Here is a 20,896-nt window from a genome sequence, read left to right as displayed (position 1 = left end):
CCAAGCGTCCTTGAAACTCTAACCAGAAGTCTCCTGCCTCAAACTGCGGTTTCTCTCTTCCCAGTTCCCTCTTATTTTCATTGGCCCTGGCTCTGTAAATTCATCGCCTAAACCGTGTCTCAGGCCCCGAATAGCTTTGCTCTTGCTGAATTTAAAAAGCTGAGAACATAGTTGCAGTCCATTCTTTACTGGCTCCAAGCCAGCAGTAACGTGTGTGAGGATTCGCCTAAGCACAGTTATGCATGATGCCGGAGCCCAGCTGTCCTAGTGGAGGACCACCGGGTGGCCCTGGTCCCCTCCGATGCTGGGACAGGGTGGGAGCAGAGCCTGCGTGTTGTATGCTGAGCTCCCTGTCTCTGGGTTACATTGCTGGTTATGAAGCGTTGCTCTGCATGGTCCTGGTTAAGAATCCTGAACAGTGAAGTACAGGAGTTCTTGAGGGAACAGAGGAAACTGGAAGGATTGCATCCATCCCACTGGCCTGTCAGCACCTGACTTTCTTTCCCAGCCTAGGGTTGGGCTAGCTCCAGAAGCATGGGAAGTTTGACTTCTGATGGGAATTAGGAGTTAGGGATCAGGGGACACTTGGGTGGCTCAGTGGTTGAGCGTCTGCCTTTGGCTCAGGACGTGATCCCAGGGTCCTGGGATGAGTCCTGTGTCACGCTCCCAGCAGGGAGCCTGCTTCTCCCTCGGTGTCTCTCATGAATAAACACATAAAATCTTTAAAAAGGGGGGGAGGGGCTCAGAAACTGCCTCGGTAGATAAGCTCTTAAACACCTGGTAAATATGAAAGGGAAAAGCTGTGAGACCAGGAATTAAGATGAAAAACTTAAGGATGAAGTTAGGTTTCACAAATTTTTAAGTGCTTAACAAAAGCTACCAAAGCCACACATTTGCAATGACTTTATTCTTAAATTTCAATGAGGAGACATTCATTACCTCAGTGTAGTTCTGATAAATTTGACCTGCTCCCTGACAGTTGGATAATCCCATTTCCACCTCGTGCCCACTAGCAGCTTACACTTCACCCGGGAAGCCCGCAGAGATGCCTGCAGAGTCGTGCTACCACAAGAACCCAAAGGAACTACAGGGCATCCTCACACTTAGTTTAGGACTCTTTGTTAGAAAACAAAACCAGCTATGCTTATTTAGGGTTGGGATCAATGTCAATACTTAAATCTCAAATTACCTAATTGATCACGTGTCACCGCAGTTCAACGGGTGGGGTGCTTTTTCTTGGTTGCCTGTCCAAACGAGATGATCGATGGAAGGGACCGTGCCGCCTTCTTCACTATCTGGAGGAGGGCACGGTTTTAGTTTAGACTTAGAAGTTTGTGCATGTACTCGAACCCTTTCCACTCTAAAATGCGTCAGACCAAAAGCGTGGGCATCGCCTAGCAGCTTGTTAGAAACGTAGAGTTTGGGCCAGACCTCTGAGTCTTCCCTTGCAATTTAACAAGACTCCTGATGATTCATATGTTCCTTAAAGCTTGAAAAATAAGGCCTTAGAGCAGTGGTTCTCAAACTGGGCTCCTAACCAGCCACATTTGTATCACCGGAGAACTTGTTAAATATGTCCGTTTGGGGGTACTCCCCAGACCTGAGAGACAAACCGTCCTAGCAATCTGGGGCCTTCAGGCAATTCAGATTTTAACGTTTGAGAACCACAGCTTTAGCGCTCTGCTTCCAAAATGACTAAGGATCATTAACAAATGGCTAGCCCCCTCCTCCCCTACACGCATGGGTGTGCCAGCCCCAGAGGAATGGTTGTGATTGAATGGGGCTTCCAGGTAATGCTCCAAGTACTTTCCCAAAGGGAGATGGGGATGCATATGTGCAGCTTTAACCTGGAGCTCTAGAAGGCTCCCAATATGTGGAGATCGGGCTCCTACTCCGGTCTGTTGTAACATAACGGGAGTTTTAAATTTAGAGCCCTAGATTCAGATGGGTCAAATATTCCTCTGAGGAAAAGATAAAATATTCCACTGTAAGTAGAAATCAAGTAGACTGTAGGCCAGAGATGCTATACATTTGATTAAAGTGTGGAGCAGAGGGTGGGGTTGCCAGATTTAACAAACACCAGATGCTCAATTAGATTTGAATTTTAGAGCAGGTAATTTTTTAGGAGGAATAGATCCTTACAATATTTGGATCATAAGTATACTAAAAAACAGAAACCTAGTGTGTCTAAAATTCAAGCTTAACTGGGCATCCTGTATTTTATCTGGCAATTTTAAGAGAGAAATATTTTTAGAAGAAAAATCATCTAAAGCACTCAGGAGTGGGCATAAGAGCTTAGACTTTGCAGAAGTCAGTGACAGTAAAAGTTATTTTATGGCGAGGAGGAACCTAGGAGATCTTCTAAACCATACAGAAGCTCAGAAAGTCCCACAGGTCATTACTGAGCCATACATCCACCTCAGACCAAGACTCTCCACCAGCTTGTCCTCTGTCCTACATGGGCCATAGCAGAACTCATCTGGCACCTCAACACAAATTTCTAACAACCTACCTTGGAATCTCAAACCAAGTTCTGATGCTTAAAATACTTGGAAAATTACTGTGGAGTCTGGCTCATAGCCGTACTCCACATGGCAAATGACTGGCTTCAGCGTGGTGGTGACCAGTTTATCCAGAGCTGAGCTTCAAATGAACCAGTTAACAGCAGCTTCCAGGGACCCAAACTAAGCCACTGCATCAGGTGGCAGCAGCAGGAAGAAAATCAATGTGAGTCTGTGTAGTACAATTCGAGGCCAGCACTACTGCTGGAGAAAGCCCTCAGCTTGGTGATTAATCACCATACCTGAAGGACTGCAGCAGGAGAGTAGACTATAGACTATGTACACTGAGCATAACGGCTCCCATTAAGTCCTTTAATGCCCCCACAATGGGGATTCCTCAGCTTGAGGGGCTTTTTCAAACCACAGTAGAAAGAGGGGCCGTGTCCTCCAGGGGCCCAGGCTGATTTGCAGTAGTCACCTCACACCACCCCCGGCTGTGTGTGGCTAAAGACAAGGCAAACAGTGGTGCCGGAAGAATTTAGCTAAATGCCATTCGGCTTTCTAGCCCATCGCCTGAAAACACTTTTTGCCTTTCTTGAGGCTTCAGTATAGAAACAGATTCTTTTAAAAAAGAAACAAAAGACCAAAAAACCCACAAACACAATCCCTGGATGTGATAACATCTGCATGCAGCTAAGTGAGAGCAGGCTGGCCAGTGAAGCAAGGCTGCCCCATGCTCATTTCCTGCAGGCAGAGCCACGCAGAGGCCAGGCAGCCGGACCCTTCTCCTTGGTACCGCCCTGGCTGGCTGTGTGCTGGCAGCAGAAAGCCATCAGTCCTTCCATCACTAACTCCATTCTTGAGCTCCTATTGGCCATGCATGTCCAGGCTTTCGAGTAAGCCGCCCTCGACAAATACAAAGTAATTCAGTTCTTTATTATAAACATATCTTTATATATGATGTCTTCTCAAAAAGTCAGCCTTAACTGGAGGCCAATCTTCTACGATGGGGCCCAAAGCAGTCCTGCAGTCTTTCTGAAAGCTAAACTTTTAAATGAGGAAGCAATTCCAGAACCCCCCGCAGAATCAGTCCTTAGTCTTCATGGGCAGAAGACAGTCTGCATTTTTAGGAAATGTGAGGCGATTACCTAGACCCACAAACACTGACACCTACTACATTCAGATCGATTGGAGAAAGCAAAATGAGAAAAATGGGAATCCAACTGAGAAAATTCACTTCACTTTCCACAAGGTCATGTATTCCAAGGTTGCTTCAAATTAAATACATTTAATTATGATTCTAGCCAAGATTCACCCTAAATATCTCTCGGCAGCCCCATAAGCAACCATTTCCCCTGACGGGCAGCCAGGAGCGCTCCGTTGCTGCCACCGCACGGAGGTGAGTGCTGCCCACAAGTGCCTGCTTGCTGAGGGGGATGTATCCACCCCTTTTATTCTTAGCTTCTCGACTGCCTGTCACAGTTTCTAAAAGTCCCAAGTCCACCAAGTTCTTTCAGGGATTAAAGCAGGAGGGAAAAAGGGAGGGGGGGGGTGTACTGATATCCTTTCTCTTGAAGAAAAGGTCGATCCGTGATGAACTGTAGCTTCTGGACTGATACCCATCAGTGTTCTCCAGTCTGAACATAGTCCTCTGTGACCTGGGACAGGGTGCTCAGATATTGCCAGCTCAAGGCGGCCAAGAGCATGACAAACGACAGGTAAATAGGGGAGTAGTGACTTCGGGAGATCAGCTGGCAATTGGGAAGATTCTGTGTCCTGATGGTAGAGATGATCTGCCTTGTTTTACCAGAAGACGGGTCTGAGCTGGGGATTCTATGATAAATCTGTGAAAGAAAGGAAAAAGCAGTAAGTGGCACTACTGGGTGCTAGGAACTTTATAAGCATCTTCTGTGTTTACTTCTTATGATAACCCTCAACAGGTAGGTATTTTATGTCCATCTTACCAATGAGGACATGAAAGGAATAACCCAAAGCCACTTGACAAGTAGGCAGGATGTCCATTGAGGCTGGCCTCGTCCCACAGCCGGTCCTCGGGAGCACCAGGGAGTCCCTGCCCCCAGGTCCTCACTGATCTTCATGTCCACAACGCCTCACAGAGCGAGGCACAGAGGGGGAGCTTGGCTGCGCCCACAGCGTTTGTGCTGGAGCAGAGCAACATGGAGAGGGGAAAGGATACTGGAGAGACTGGGCAAATGCAGCCAGACAAACAAGACGGATCTATGGTGTAGGCCACAGGCTAGATGCAGAAAGGCCAGAGCAGAAGCTGGAAGCCAGAGAGTAGTCATCCTAGAGTCCTCTCGGGGGCCCTGCCCTCCTACCCCGCCACAAACCTCCAAAGCATTTGCTGAACCCAGGCCTCACCTCCATGCTCACAGTTACTGCTGCGGACTTGGCCCTCCAAGCCTCTCAGCTGAGCTATGACCAGCCTCCAAACTGAGCTCCTCACTCTACTGGAACCCTCAAGTCCACTCGCTTGCTCTCCATACCGTCACCAAAGAAACCGAAGGCCTCTGCTTGACACCCTCAGCGGCTCCCAATCAGCTGCTAAGGGTCTGAACTTCTAACTGCCGACCGTTGTCTCACAAGTGTGATGCTCTGCTCCTTACTCACATCATTCCCCCCTCCTAGAATGACCCTGTTATGCTCCTTCACCCGGCCAACTCTCACCTGTTGCCCAAGTCTCAGCTTAGGTTATTAGGTCTTCTAGAAAACCTGCCTTGAACCCCTCAGTTGGGCCATGTGCCGCCTTATCGCTTAACACTGAATTCAGCTATCCTCTGTGTCTCCCTAGACTGCAAGACTCAAAGGCACCACGCCTCATCTTTCTGCCTCCTGCCCAGCTCTGTGCCTGGCACACAAGAGGCCCTGCACAAATCGTCACTGACTCAAACTGACAGAGCAGTTAAGAGATGATGGAGGTGAGAAGTGGGAATGATCCAAGACAGAGGCAAAGAGGAAGCAGACAACAGAGCAGGCATATTTTTAAATAATTTTTTCCATAAATTTCCATTATATAATGGGCATGTTTTTTCACAGACATATTTCATATTCTTGCCACCCTCCTACCTCCCCACCAAAAAATCCCAGCTGCAATTTAGTATAACAAGAAAATAAAAGAATATGCCTACAAGGGGCTGGCTGCTACATCAAAACAGCATGTGACTTTTGATCTTGGGGTCATGAGTTCAGGCCCCACAATGGGCATAAAGCTCATTAAAAAAAAAAAAAAAAGAAAGAAATATGCTAATGATATCTAATACCTAATATTATGCTACCAAGAGTAACTTTAGAGAGAAAAACATAAGCAGGGATGAAACTGCAATTTCCTTTCTACTTTCTTTTTAAAAAAATTTTTAGATGATGGAGTAATGCTCTTAAAAACAAGCAATAGAGAGGCCCCTGGGTGGCTCAGTCAGTTAAGCACCTAATTTCAGCTCAGGTCATGAGCCCCCACAATTTTATTTTAAAAATAGACTATAAATATATTATGCTGCAACTTCACTTTTTTCACTTACATAATTTTTTAATGGACATCTCTTAATGCCAGAACCTAGAAAATGATGCCATTCCAGTTTTAAACACAAGTCGCATAATGCAAATGTACTCTAATAGTTTAATCAATTCATTCCCAATGAGGACTGAGGACAAAATGCTACGATAAGCACCTTTACACATTTTCTGGTTAATTTTGTATGTAAAGTCCTAGAATTGCTTGGTCAGAGGGCAATGCACGCAAAATTCTGAGGAGTAGCAAAGTCCATAGGTACAACAGGCAGGATAGGGAGATGCCTAAACATCAGGCTTAGAGAGAATAACAGAGGACCCTGGGTTATCTGGACCGCTTGATCAGGCAAATGGTCATGTCATTAACCAGAAAAAAAAAAAAAAGGTTATGACCAAGGCCTGAGCTGGAGTAATCAAGTCAGGAGTGATGAGCATGTGGTGGAGGAAGAAGCCTGGCCACCAAAGAGAATGCCAGAAAGCTTTTGCTCAGTGAGAGAAAATTAAAATTAAGACAGAACTCTGGGAAATAACAGTGTAAGGAGTCAGAAAGGCAAAGGAGTAGACAGGTAAGAGGTTAAACCGGGGATGAGTGTCACAAAAGCCAAGAGAGGAAAGGGCTTTCTTTTTTTTTTTTTAATAAATTAATTTTTTATTGGTGTTCAATTTACCAACATACAGAATAACACCCAGTGCTCATCCCGTCAAGTGTCCCCCTCAGTGCCCGTCACCCATTCACCCCCACCCCCCGCCCTCCTCCCCCTCCTTCCACCACCCCTAGTTCATTTCCCAGAGTTAGGAGTCTATGTTCTGTCTCCCAGGAAAGGGCTTTCGAGGTGAAAAGGAACCACATTGTCAAACAGTTCAGTGGGATCAGGGACACTTAAAAAACTGGTCATTAGAAGGTCATCAAATCAGTTCAGTAAGAAAAGTTCTAATGACAAGATAGGAACAAAAGCTAGCTAGCATGAGGTGGGTTGAAAAAGGAGGAATAAATAACATGAAGTATATGTATCTTTTGAGAAGCTTAACTGTCCGGGAGAAGGGGGAGAAGAGCAGGTAAAGAAGAACAAAGCCAGGCCAGGGTCACGATGTGCCCACTTTTTTTTTTTTTTTGAGAGTGATGTGCCCACTTTTTAAGCAGAGTGGCCTAAGCATACATACACTAGAGGAGTGACTGGAGTGGGGCGGTTGGTGGAGCTGCAGATAAAGAGGCCGCCGACCCTGAGGGGGCGACAAGTGGGGAGCAGGAACGTGGACATGCAGGGGGTAGGCTCCCACAGCAGAGGGGACACAGAGGCGTGGAGGGGCTTCACAGCACATTAGCTCACACTTCTTCACATGGTGAAAAGGCAGAGCCAGCTCAGGAGAGGATGGGGATTACAACAGTGCTTTCCAGACTTTGGGTTCACAGGTGTCACCTGCGGATCCTGGTAAAGGCAGATTCTGATTCAATGTGTTTGAGTAGGGGTAAGGTTCTAGCAAGTGGCCAGGGGCCACTGATGTGGCTGACCGGAGGACCATACTTGTGAGTCGTGAGCACAGAAAGGGCTTGATGGGCAGGACAATGCTCCAGATGAACCACAGTGCAGGGTGAAACAGGAAGCTGTGTCAACTTGAAAAATATTGCCCTCGCCAAGGAATGAGGATTGGCAGAGAAGGAAATAATAGTTTCTGGCTGTTGGCCTGAGCATTTGTTTTGGTCCCAAAATAGCTGGTTGAGCTTCTCACCAGCTGACAGGTGTCCAGACTGGTTTGAAGCTGTGGCTGCTCCAGAGGACGCAGGACACTGAGGAACAGTGCCCACCTACTCAGCCGGTTCGGCTGTCACTCTAACTCTTCCTTTAAGCAGTCAGGTTGCGTGAGGAAAGCTTTAAAGTCCCCTGCAAGTGCATTACTGTGACCACCAGTTAGGCCCCAATACCTGAGAGAATAAATGTGTCTTCCTGTCTTCCCATAAAGAACAAACTTGATCAGTGAGGAGAAGGAGGATTCAGTGTTAAAATTTGGAGAGCAGCAAAAACCCAGACAACTGGGGCGCCTGGGTGGCTCAGTCTGTTAAGTGTCTGCTTTGGGCTCAGGTCATGATCCTGGGGTGCTGGGATGGAGCCCTATTCTCCTTCTCCCTCTGCCCTTGCCTCTCCCCATTGCTTGTGCTCTCTCTCAAAACAAATAAATAAAATCTTAAAAAAAAAAAAAAAAGCCAGACAACTTGTGAACTTGACACAAAAAGTTTTAACTTGAAATTTCATTCATGTTGACATCAAAGCTATTATTACATTTTATTCCTCCACATTCGGAAGTCTTCAGAGATTTTTCTGAATCAAATCAACTCAAGTATTAATGTCTTCCCCAAATTAACCTTGAGTTTCACTGGAGTACTTTTAAACAACTGGTGCTTTAAATCAGAGGTCTGCAAACATTCTTAAAGGGCCAGAAAATATTTTCAGTTTTGTGGGCCACCTCTGTTGCAGCCTCTCAACTCTGCTGCTGTATCATGAGGCACCCATAGACAGTGCATAAACAAACAGGTGTGGCTGTGTTCTAATAAAATGTTATTTATGAGGGTGTAGGGCAGCCAGCTGTAGTTTGCCTACCTGTACCCTAAATCAGACTGAATCACAAATAGGATTTAATTCCAATGGTTAAAGAAAACATCAGATAAAATCTGAATCTTAAGAGAGTAATGGAACTATCTACAACATTTTTTAAAAAATCGTTCTCTAAAATTAGTGGTCAGTATAAAACTACGGAACTAAAATCTTCTCTGAACTACGAACTACACAAAAGGTTTCCAATTTATATAAAATGGAGGAAAAGTGTCTAATATGGCACCATTCAGTTCAGAAAGGGTAATCCAAACCCCTTAGGATTGTAGTGAACAGTGTAGGCTCTGAAGTCAGCCAGATCTCGGTCCAAATCATGGCTCCAGCCTCAGGTTTCCTTGATATTAATAGTACCCACCTACTATTCAGTTGCTATGCCAGGCACACAGGGAACTCAGAGGAAGTGCTGGCAATTTACGGTGAACCGGACTGTCCTAAATCTCAATAGTAGCAATTTTTTGGTCACTGGCCGAACGAACACTTTATCTAGTCACTAAAAAATTTTAGAATTAAAAAAAAAAAATGTGATGTTCTCCTATGTCTTCTCTGGTGCCTCTGGTAGAAATGCAAGGTCCAAAGCTTGTCAGATTGAAGACAGGTAGGAACTCCAAGGAAAATGTGCAAAATGCAATAGAAATCAGAGGAAATCATTGTCTTGCAGAATTCTGTTTAGGGGAAACCACTATTACAAATCACATCCCTGTAAAGGCGTAACCAGAGGATGGGAAGGAGGCAGAAAACTATTGACAGCAGTGATTATCTCTGGGAGAGAAGGTGGAAGGTCTTTTGGTTTCATGTATTTCTGTAGTAGTAGTTCAATCTTCAGTAGAACATACCCTAAGGACCGCAGGGCCTCCACTCCTCAGAAGCCACCTCCCTCCCTAGTGTGATGATCATTAAAAATGTCTCCAGATATTGCCAAATGCCCCTTGGTGGGGAGAGAGTGCACCTTCTATTAAGAACTACTGCTCTAAGGCCTGGTGATTAGTTTTAGCCTCTAAGAAAGTTTTTTGAACCTAGTCATATTGTATCTCCCACAGCAGGAGATTTGACTTCAACAAGTATGTTTTGTTTTATAGCGTGGTTTTGGCATTTGAAATGAGATTTGCATTAGAAAGTTGAGAAATCATTGCAACATGATGGTTTTCCTTCACTGAAATTTCCTACTGTGGTTTCTCAGTTAGAGAAACTGATCATGAAATAATGGGAAGTACCAGGTTGAGTGTCAGGCAACGTGGCCTGGAGTCCGAGATCCACTCGGTCAGATACTATACTAGCATGTCAGATACTATATTAGCATGCACAAGCCTCGGCTTCACCTTCCTCACCCATAAACCAAGAAGCCTGGTCGGCTTCTAACACCATCATCACCCTCCAAAAATCTGATCCTACTGAGGGGCTCCACCCTAAGGGTTTACTGCATTTATACCCTCCCACTATCGTGCTGTACGGGTAAGATCCATCAGCAACCTGGGTACACATTTTTTCCTGATACAGGACACCAACTCCTGTCTACCATAACACAGTGAGTTGTTAACAATGATCTAACATCCAAATATGAACTATTTAAACAGTGGTATTATTTAAATCCTAAAAATAGCTACAAATTCTCCAGGTAGTTAAACAAAAACTCACCTCTTCCATATATTGGTATATTATAGCTTTGACCGCTGGCATATTGGTAGCATCCATCATTAGAGTTACTGCTTGCCCTTTTCGGATCTTCACTATACCTTTGAACACCTGCTGATTATTGTAACAGGCAGCCAGAGTGGCAATGGCCATCACCTACAGATAGAAGGAGGGAGAGAGAGGAAAAAAAAACAAAACAAAACACTAATTCAACTAATTTCATGAAAAAAAGTATGAAATGGCACTCTAAATAATCACCATTATGAAAAGGTGAAAAAAATCTTCTGTAGAATAAGAACATGTCCAAAGGTATAACTAACCAAGAAAAAATACCAAAGAAAAAAGCATGTCAAAACTTGGACCTTTCCCACTCGTCCCTTCTCCAACTACACATAGAATCAAGTGGTCTTTGAAGTCTTAAATGATCCTTTGGTTTAACCACAAGGACCCCTTTTTATTTGGAAAAACACAAGCATTACGCCTGTAAGATATTTTCCATGCTAGAGTAATGAGAGAGCCAAAAAATGTATCTCAAAATAATATTTACAAAGAATTTTCTATTTTTCCTACAATGAACCTATCCATTACACATGAAAAATAACATGGAGGGAGTGGGGGGGAAATGGGAAGGGGGCATAGTCCCCAGTGTTCATAGGCAAATTATCTCTACGGTAAATGGGAACCTAAGTCAGGCATGCAGAATTTAGCTCCAATAACCACTCAAGATTGGTCCTTAAAAGATCAAATCAAGGGGCACCAGGGTGGCTCAGTCAGTTAAGCATCTGCCTTGGGCTCAGGTCATGATCCCAGAGTCCTGGGATCAAATCTCAAGTCAGGCTCCCTGCTCAGTGGGGAGTCTGCTTCACCCTCTCCCCTCTGATGCTCCCCCCAGTCTCCTACACACTCTCTCTCTTTCAAAAAAAATACATAAAATCTTTATTAAAAAAAAAAAATCAAATCAAGTGTCTTTTTTTTTTTTCAAATCAAGTTTCTAAATCAGTTAAATCTCATGACTTGCATGTACTTGAGTTGAAAACTAAAATAACTGGTAAAGGGCAGCCCGGGTGGCTCAGTGGTTTAGCGCCTGCCTTTGGCCCGGGGCGTGATCCTGGAGACCCAGGATCCAGTCCCGGGTCGGGCTCCCTGCATGGAGCCTGCTTCTCCCTCTGCCTGTGTCTCTGCCTCTCTCTCCCTCTCTCTCTCTGTCTCTCATGAATGAATAAATAAAAATCTTTTTAAAAATAAATAAAATAACTGGTAAGGCAATTAAAAAGTGTAGAGGACTGAGGGGCTAGGTCCATAGTATCAGGTTCCATTATCCTGAGTCTGAGAAAAGGACAGGAAAACTAGGCGCATAAGTAAGACTCTCTGTAATGACAAACCTTCACCTACATTTTACCCAGCATTCCCCATAAATCTAAGCCAAAGCCTTAGATTTAATTTTAAGAATAAGGATCTAATGAGGCTGAGCTGGGTCTGGTGGCTGTGGGGCAGAGAAAAGGTATGGTGAAACACTGCCTGCTTCCCCCTCGGCAAAAGAAAATAGACCAGAGTCATCTTTTCAAGGAACCATATTCCTAAATGCAAGCAAACCAAAATAGTAAATGCATTCTCTCTATCCCCATCACTGCCCCCATGCCACTCTTTTTAGCTCCCACCTCTCATCTACAAGATAGCTCCACTTCATACCTGTGGAATAGCACAGAAGTTAAACACACTTTGGTTTCTAAGTCTTGAGAGGTAAGTGATGACATGTGGGATGTGGTGTAGCGCGTTGGTTATAAGTTCGTTCAGGCACTGCACAGCTGAGTCAATATTCTGTGGCTTAGCAAAATCACCCAACTTCTTAACATACTTGCTCCAAACCTTAAAAATAAGTTATAGCATGTGCATAAGGGAAGGATGTACAAGCAACAGGAGAGAATATTGATGAGTAAGAACTATGATATACAGTAACATTTTTCTTAGCTCCAGACTCATCCTTCCCCAAGATCAAGTCTGTTTTAAGCTCCATGCGGTAGCTATTTATGACAACCTGTCAGGGCCCGATCACAGCCTAGGAGTCAGTTAAGTATTTGGGAAATGGTCTCTTAGGGACATTTAGTAAGCGTGTACTAAGCAATACTTTGATGATTTCAGATAAAGAGGATTCCTGTTATTCAGAAAGGCATTAGTCTACTCCTGAAAGAAGTAACCAGATAAATACAAAATCAGCTACAACAGTACTGCAAACTAAACATTAAACATTATTACGGTTGCCATAGCTACTTGCTCTGCCAATTCAGATATGAACACAATCATAAGAAATTGGGAATTAGTATGGCATGTGCAAAACAGTTTTTCAATTATTTTCAGTAATCATATTAGGTGGTAGTAGCATTAGCATCACTATTAAGAGATGGCAGGATCTGTAATGTGGGGAAAAAAAAGCAAATGAGTAATTATGGCATATACTAATTCTGGCATCTCTGAATCTCCATGAGGAAGCAATGAAGTAGAGATGTAATACAGAGGAGATTACGTAACAAGCTGACAGTCCTGAATGTGTGAACTGGAAATATCAGTACCAACTTACAAGATATTTTAGTTTTAAAACTAAACGCACACACACGATGACTACCCCAAGAGCAATGACTATTCCTAGTAGCCAAGTGCAGTGCTGGTTACTATTTCCCATTAGCCCAGGTGTCTTACCTAGGCTTCCTGAAGAGCTGGATGAATCCAGAGCTCAGGCAAGAAATGTACAAAATGAGCTTAGAACATCTTCACATACCAAATGGCAAGGAAGCGCTCAAAGGGTCCCCTCATGAGGACTCAGGAGCCAACCTGAACTTCTTCCCGACCAAAGGAGGGAAATTCTGAACTTTAGTAATGAGAATAATTTTGGCAGATTAAACCAAATCAAGTATGTTTTAATCCCTGAGTTTATAATGATTGCAAAAAATAACTAATTGGTCACCTTATGAGGATGAGAGAAAATTCATTATCTTAAAAGCTGGGTAAAGAAAAGAATCAAATATATATACTGTCTTCCAAACATCAACTGTACCATTCAATAAGCAAATAGTAAAGGTGGGGGGTTAAATCAGTCCAGCTAATAAAGGAAGACACAATTATAGAATTAAAAATTACTTTATGGCATAAAATTGGAAGTCCTGAAATAAACCTTCACTTAGGGTCAACTGATTTTCAACAAGGTGCTGAAATAATTCAATGAAGAAAGAACAATCTTTTCCACAAACAGTACTGGGACAACTGGACACCCACACAAAAAAATGAAACTGGACCCCTACCTCACACCACATACAAAAATTAACTCAAAATGGATCAAAGCCCTAAATGTAAGAGCTCAAACTATAAAACTCTTAGAAGAAAATGTAGGCATAAATCTTCATGACCTTAGATTAGGCAATGGTTTCTTACATATGACACCAAAAACACAATAACAAAAGAGAAAACTAAATCAATTACACCACATCAAAATTAAAAACTCTTATGTTCCAAAGGACATCATCAAAGAAGAAAAAAGTTAGCCCACAGAATGGGAGATAATATTTCTAAGTCAAGTATCTGATAAAAAAAGGGACTTATATCCAGAAGTAGAAAGAACCCTTACAACTCAATAATAACAACAAACAACATCATGAAAATATCTGAAAGTATTTTAGTAGTTTTCAGGATACGTACCCAAATAGATATTTTTCCAAAGCAAATATACAAATGACCAATCAACACATGAGATGCTCCACATCATTAGCTATCAGAGACTGCAAATCAAAACCATAATGAGATACCGCTTGACACCCATGAAGATGGGTAGAATCAAAAAGACAGATAACAGGGAGAAGGAGTAGGTAGTTATTGTGTAACTATTAGTTTAAATGGTAAATTTTATATTACGTAAACTTTACCACAATAAAAAGATGTCATACACATACATAAAAAAAGATAGTAAGTGTTGGCAAAGAGGAGGAGAAACTGGAACCCTCGCACACTGCTGGCAGGACTGGTAAAATGGTACAGTCACTGTGGGAAAAAGTCTGGCAGTTCCTCAAAAGGTTGGTAGCTATATGAATCAGCATTTCCTCTCCTAGGTATATATCGAAGAGAAATGGAAACACGTCCACTCAAAACCTTGCATACAAATGTTCACAGAATTATTAATAATAAAAAAGTGGCAACAATCCAAATATTCCTCACCTAATGCATGGATAAATAAAATATGGCCTACCTATACAAATGAATATTATTTGACTATAACAAGGAATGAAGTACTGATACATGCTACCACATGGCACATGGATGAACCTTGAAAGCATTATGCTAAGTGAAAGAAGTCAGTCACATATTGTATGATTCTTTTTTACATGAAAGGTCCAAAACAGGCAAATCTACAAAGACAGGAAGAAGAAGGTTGGTTAATGAGGGCTGGGGAGTAGACACCAGGGGAAAATAGTGACTGCTAGTGGGCATGGAGTTTCTTTCTGGAAAAATGAAAATGTCCTGAAATTAACTGCGGTGAGAGTAGCACAACTCAGTGAACATACTAAAAACAAACAACAAGAACAACAACAAAAAAAAAACCACTAAAAAATGTTAGAAAGATAAACTGTATAGTATGTAAACTGTCTCAATAGAGTAATGATTTTAAAATACTGTTTTGTAATCACAATAAATTAACAGAACTAGGCATGAAGCCTAACAACTGCTAACACCAAAAGTTGGCAAAGATCGACATTACGTACCTCTTGATAAGGGAACACACCAATATCTTTCAAGAGGCGCATGCTTATTTTTCTTTAGATTTTAATACATTTGATGTGTTTTAAGCCATTGCAATTATTATCCTTTCTGATACTCAAACTATTCCATATGCAGCCAGTGAAAGCCCCTTTAAATTGGATCCTGTACTTTTCAATTTGATAGCTACCTTCTTTCCTGGGATGACAGTGTATTCCAAGCTCATTTTGTATATTTCCTGCCCCCACTATTCCATACAGTGAAATGGTATTAAAAGACCAAACTGATACACCAGCAGTACATACTACTACTGTAGTATGTACTACATACTACATACTACATACTACTACATACCTCTTCATAGACAGAGCTGGACTTTTTCTTTTTTAAGAGAATCTGTAACAGGAGTTCAGACTGATATTTCCAATTCAGTTTAGGATTATGGGAGTTTTGCTTAACTTAACTCATAGTTTTATATTTGTACCTTTTAGACTAAAAATCTTGGTTCCTCAACTGACAGGAACACAACTGCCTATTTGCTATTAGTTACAAAAGTTTCTGTAATAGTTTCAGTATTTCAGTAACAGTATTAATCACATTTTATTATGTTTTGGTTTCTCCTATTGTTTAAACTACACTGCTGGGGATCCCTGGGTGGCTCAGTGGTTCAGCGCCTGCCTTTGGCCCAGGGCATGATCCTGGAGTCCCGGGATCGAGTCCCGCATCAGGCTCCCGGCATGGAGCCTGCTTCTCCCTCTGCCTGTGTCTCTGCCTCTCTCTCTCTATCATGAATAAATAAAATCTTAAAAATAAAAATAATAATAATAAAATAAAATAAACTACGCTGCTGTGCACCTTGCTTTTTTACACTTAATAATATAACCTGGAGATTACTCCATCGTAGTATAGTTCTTTTTGTCCTCCACCAGGTGAATATACCATAGTTCACTCAATCAGTCCTGTATAGATGAATATCTGAGTGGTTTATAAAATGTAACTATTAGAAACAAAGGTGGATCAATAACTTCCCATATTATCCACTTGCCAAGAGGCCAGCTCTCAGGGTTGTTTGTACCAGGGGACTCTCACCAAGCACACAAACAGAATGTCTTTTTTCAAACAGAGTGTTCGTGTCCCCAGTCCTATTCAGGGATTATCAAATTTAGGACTTTTTGCCAATCCTAAGCAAGAAATAATATCTCAGGGCTCTTATATCTCTGTTTTGGTCAAGCTATTTGAATTGACGTTTAGTAACCAGTCTGGCTAAAGTTCAGCTCATTTTATTCACACCACCACCCTGTGGTCTAACAATTCAATTTCAGAGAAGAGGGAAGTAAATTGTGTGCAGGACTACAGAGCTGGTGCTTACGACCACACTGGAGGGATGCCCCTGTGTGTTAGGCAGTGTGGTATGGGGGAGACTCTGGCTGAGACTCAGCAGACTGAGGCGATCCTTTTAGGTGGCCACTGACTCACTGAGGGTCCTTACACAAATCCCCTCCCTTAACTGAGCTGTGGTGTCAAAGGAAGGGTGGTCATGAGCTCTTTTGCTAACCTGCCCACACAGGAATCCACCTGGGATTCCCCCAACTGATACTGTCTGTCCCTTCCCCCAACTCATACTGTCTCTCTCTCAAATAAATACAATCTTTCAAAAAAAAATTAAAAGCACTTGATTTCAGAGAACCATTTTATGGAAAGCAATAGGCAAATGTTGGATTATTAAAATCAGGAAACAGTCATAGGATTTTCTAGCTTTCCTTCTGAATAAAGTCCATGTCCAATCCCTGCCCTTCCCTATCCATTTCTTAAAATTAAGTCAAAGATCAACTCCTGTCCCTTATAATGAACATCCTGTAGTTTTTGCCGATCTAACATCTTCCTCCCTCCTGCCATAGAATCCTTTTTGGGGAAGAATCCAATCTATGTGTGCTAGGAAGACAGAATCCAGGTCTAGCCAGAGAACTCAGCCCTCTGGCGATAGTAACTTATTATGGGATGGGCACAGGATCCAAGCTCCACCAACTGGGCCTTCCTAAAACTTTTTTATTAAGCCAGTAGATTGTGAGTCATGAGTTGTTATATCCATCACTTGGAGAAAGCCTATCCTAGAGGTAATAAAAAAAGAGAGCTTCTGTGTAAGAGTGTGTATGTTTGTGTATGACTATGTATATAATCTGAATCCCTGGATTTAGCCAGTCTACCTTGAAGCAAACTAAGTCATAACCTGTTTTATAAATCCTCTTATATTGTTCAGGGTAGTTTAATTTCTCTTTCTTTTATTTGTATAAGCTATTTGAACCGACATTTCCATCACTTCCAACCAAAAGTTTTGTTTTGTTTTCAGAAAAAGTATTTAAGATTATTTTTCCCAAGTCCCCTAAATCTGTTACCTCTTGAGGCCAAAATTCTCTTCCTTCTCGCTGGTCTTCCAGATAATCACGGATGATGTTTGTTTTCTGCAGAAACAGGCCCATAGAATTGGCACACTCTATGTCTTCACCAACTAAAGGGTCTTCTAACTCTGAGGCTGAGAACAGTCGGGAAAGGCCAATCCCCACCAGTCCAGCGACATAGTGACAGTACTGTAAAACAATATTTTTAAAATATTTTAATAATGCAGTATTTACTAAAATGGGAATATTAGAGATCATTAGCTATAAAAACAAAAACAGGTTCCAAACAGAATGGACAAGATCTTGTTTTGATTAAAAACCACATATATACACTATGTACATGTAAGGAATAAAAAATAGCCAAGAAGGATGGGCACAAAAGATTGAACAAAAGTGATCTCTGATCTCTGGCTGGTTTTATTTTTTTCAACTGTGTTTTTTTCTCTGTCTAGCATGAAAACGTACTACTCCTAGAATAAAAAGTCATTGAAAGGGGCAGCCCGGGTGGCTCAGTGGTTTAGCGCCGACTTCAGCCCAGGGCCTGATCCTGGAGACCCGGGATCGAGTCCCACGCCAGGCTCCCTGCATGGAGCCTGCTTCTCCCTCTGCCTGTGTCTCTGCCTCTCCCTCTCTCTCTCTCTTTCTCTGTGTCTCTCATGAATAAGTAAATAAAATCTTAAAAAAAAAAAAACATTGAAAAAATAAACTAGTAGAGTAAGCTTTCTGATATCTAAAACTGAGAGTGATAGCAATAAGGGAATGAGGAATATTCTAATAGAAACTGGAATACGAAGTGGAGGTTAGTCTTAAAGATACTTTAGATCTTGCAGTGTCTCAAAATCTTCATTTCATAGAAGAACAAAGTACTATGGCTCTGTCCTAACCAGTCTTAAGCACTCTGCATATTTAATCCTCACAAATACCTTTATGAGGCATGTATCATTACTATCACTATTTTATAAATGTATAAACTGGGCAACTAGAGGTCAATTAATTTCCCAAGATCACTCATCTGACTCATCTGAAAGTCAGAGGCCAGGGACTTAAAGCCAGGAAGTGTGGCTTAGGAGGTAGGCTCTAACAACTTTGCTGAAACTGCCTCTTCTCAAAAGAATTCTTGGTAAATGTCATTTTTGATCATCAAAGGATTTTTTCCCCATAAAAGTGGTTTGTCAAAGCTATCCTCTCCTGAAAAGAGTTTCCCAAGACAAGTTAATGCAACACTCTTATGAAATGAATACTCATTACACAATTTAACAAGTGGAGAGCAGTTAAGGAAGGTACCCTCTGGGGTGGACATTAGGAAGGGTAAAAGTTCGAGAAAGACCAAAGAGGAGGGCCTCTGGTTGAAATGTAACATAAAGCCAGAGACTAATCAAGGGGCCCAATGAAACACCAAAAAGAAAGTACTTGAAATATGGCTAGGAAAGGAAGAATCTGGAAAGCATAAAGATATGCTAAATGAGATAGAGAAATGAGCTGTGGACAACTACAAGAAATTTAAAAAGAATTACTAGACATTAAGACATTAGTACTGGAATGCTTGGGTGGCTCAGCAGTTGACTGTCTGCCTTTGGGTTAGGGCATGATCCCGGAGTCCCGGGATCAAGTCCCATATCGGGCTCCCTGCATGGAGCCTGTTTGTCCCTCTGCCTATGTCTCTGCCTCTCTCTGTCTTTCATGAATAAATACAATCTTTTAAAAAATAAAATAAAGTACCTTAGTATTTCCTTAGTGCTACCCAAGGAAAGGCAGATTTTATTTTAAGAAGAATTCTTTAGATAGAAATATTCCTAGAATGGAGGTAGTCCTTTTCCTCCAAAGTTGAAGGGGGTTAAAAAAATCATTAAAATTGAATTGTATTGAATTTCACCTAATAAGAACTTGTATTCAACAACCTAACATTATATTTCCTGTAGACATAGGTCTGTAGGGCAGAAAAGGAAGATAACATGCAGCTAAACAGGGTTGATTCTTGGCCAGGAGGAGTTTCAGCTTTAAATTTAAATTCATAGGCTGATAATTCAGCAGCAGCCACACTCATGCTAACTTGGAGAGCATAAACCAACAGTTCCAAAGACATTGCCAGCAATATCTAAGCTTTTTTTTTTTTTTTTTCCAATATCTAAGCTTGAAGGATTAAGAGGTCAGACTCTGGACCTACACTCACCTGAGGAATATATATGTAGTAGCCTCTCTTCTGAGATCTTAACTTAAACATTCCTAAAGATACAAAATACACACATAGCTCAGATGTTTAAAATGTCTTTGCTTCCACTGGGGTGATGAAGAAGTCTGCCAAAGATTCCTATGGAAAATGGGCAAGACCCCTCTTTCCTATCCTGTATTTTGATGTTTAGTTTAGTCATAGCCATAGTCAATTAGGTCCCTTTGTCTAGATAAGCACTTTCTCCCTGAACCCCTACTTCCACCCTGGCCAATATCGTACACAGCTGCTGCTCAGGAGTAAACTCAGGCCAAATAAAAGCCATTATAATTTTATTTGCCTCATCATCTGCTCTCATATCCCTTTCCAGGTCTCCTGAGGAAGACAACCTCATCTGTGTGGGGTCTCCCACTGCTAATCCCCACGCATATTTGCTTATTACCGCCATATGAATTGGGGGAGGGAGGTTAAGAAACTTGGAACTTCTCCTATTGTGTTAATTCTGTAGGGGGATGATGGGAAAGGAAGTAGTAAGGTATTGGAGAAGCGCTCACGCCTCAGCACAACACACCCACGATCCAAAGTTAGTACCTCTGAATTCTCATAAACTTGTTTTTGTTTCTACGAAAACATATATACCACTTAATAGTTTAAGTAATACCTACTTCTTTTCAAGATTTATTTCTTTGAGAGAGAGAGAGACAGGCAGAGACAGAGAGGGACAGAAAGAGAGAGCTAGAGCAGGGGGAGGGATAGAGGGAGGAGGAGAAACAGGCTCTTCGCTGAGCAGGAAGCCCCATGTGGGGCTCCATCCCAGGACCCTGGGATCATGATCTGAGCTGAAGGCAGACACTTAACCGAGTGAGCCACCCAGGTGCCCTGATACCTACTTCTTGTCAACAAATGGAGTCAAGCGGGCACTGAGTTTAAAAGTCATCTTGTGTTAAGATGGAACTGGAGATTGATTCAGATACTAAGGTATGTACACATACACACATGCTCAGTGGTGAAAAAAAATAAGTAACAAAAAACACATTTTTAAGAGTTGAAAACCTCAGATATCTCTATATTACATGAAGTAATCTGGCCACTTACCTAAAATTTTATTGCAGGTCACAGACACTTTTCGAAGCTTAATGTTTGTACCCCTGGGCAGGTTCTATCTACTTTGGCCCACTTGAATGGTAAACTCCCTAGGGCATGGGTTATTTCAAGTACTCAACCATAAGCCCCTATGTTAAGGGTGTATGAGGAGACAGCCAAGCTAAATTAATGGGTTGTAAAACCAAAAACCTGGAACCGTAGACAACTTTATTCCTCAGTCTGAACTTC

General features: G+C 42.1%; 1 protein-coding gene across 2 annotated transcripts in view; it reads right to left on the bottom strand.

Moving 5' to 3' along the window:
- Nucleotides 1–888: 888 nt before the first annotated feature.
- Nucleotides 889–20,896, bottom strand: part of FDFT1 (farnesyl-diphosphate farnesyltransferase 1) — a 37,692-nt gene continuing 17,684 nt past the window's right edge. For both annotated transcript variants that reach the window (XM_041765416.1, XM_041765414.1), the window contains 4 exons: nucleotides 17,395–17,586; nucleotides 11,951–12,127; nucleotides 10,265–10,417; nucleotides 889–4,345 (listed from right to left, as the gene is read on the bottom strand). In XM_041765416.1, coding sequence (XP_041621350.1) covers nucleotides 4,124–4,345; nucleotides 10,265–10,417; nucleotides 11,951–12,127; nucleotides 17,395–17,586 — 744 coding nt within the window. In that variant the 3' untranslated portion in view covers nucleotides 889–4,123. The remainder of the gene's footprint in view (nucleotides 4,346–10,264; nucleotides 10,418–11,950; nucleotides 12,128–17,394; nucleotides 17,587–20,896) is intronic.

This window comes from Vulpes lagopus, chromosome 8, assembly GCF_018345385.1.
Source record: "Vulpes lagopus strain Blue_001 chromosome 8, ASM1834538v1, whole genome shotgun sequence".
In the NCBI taxonomy this organism is placed as follows: Eukaryota; Metazoa; Chordata; class Mammalia; order Carnivora; family Canidae; genus Vulpes; species Vulpes lagopus.
Note: the sequence above shows the minus strand (reverse complement) of the source record. Positions and strands in the feature narration are given on the sequence as shown.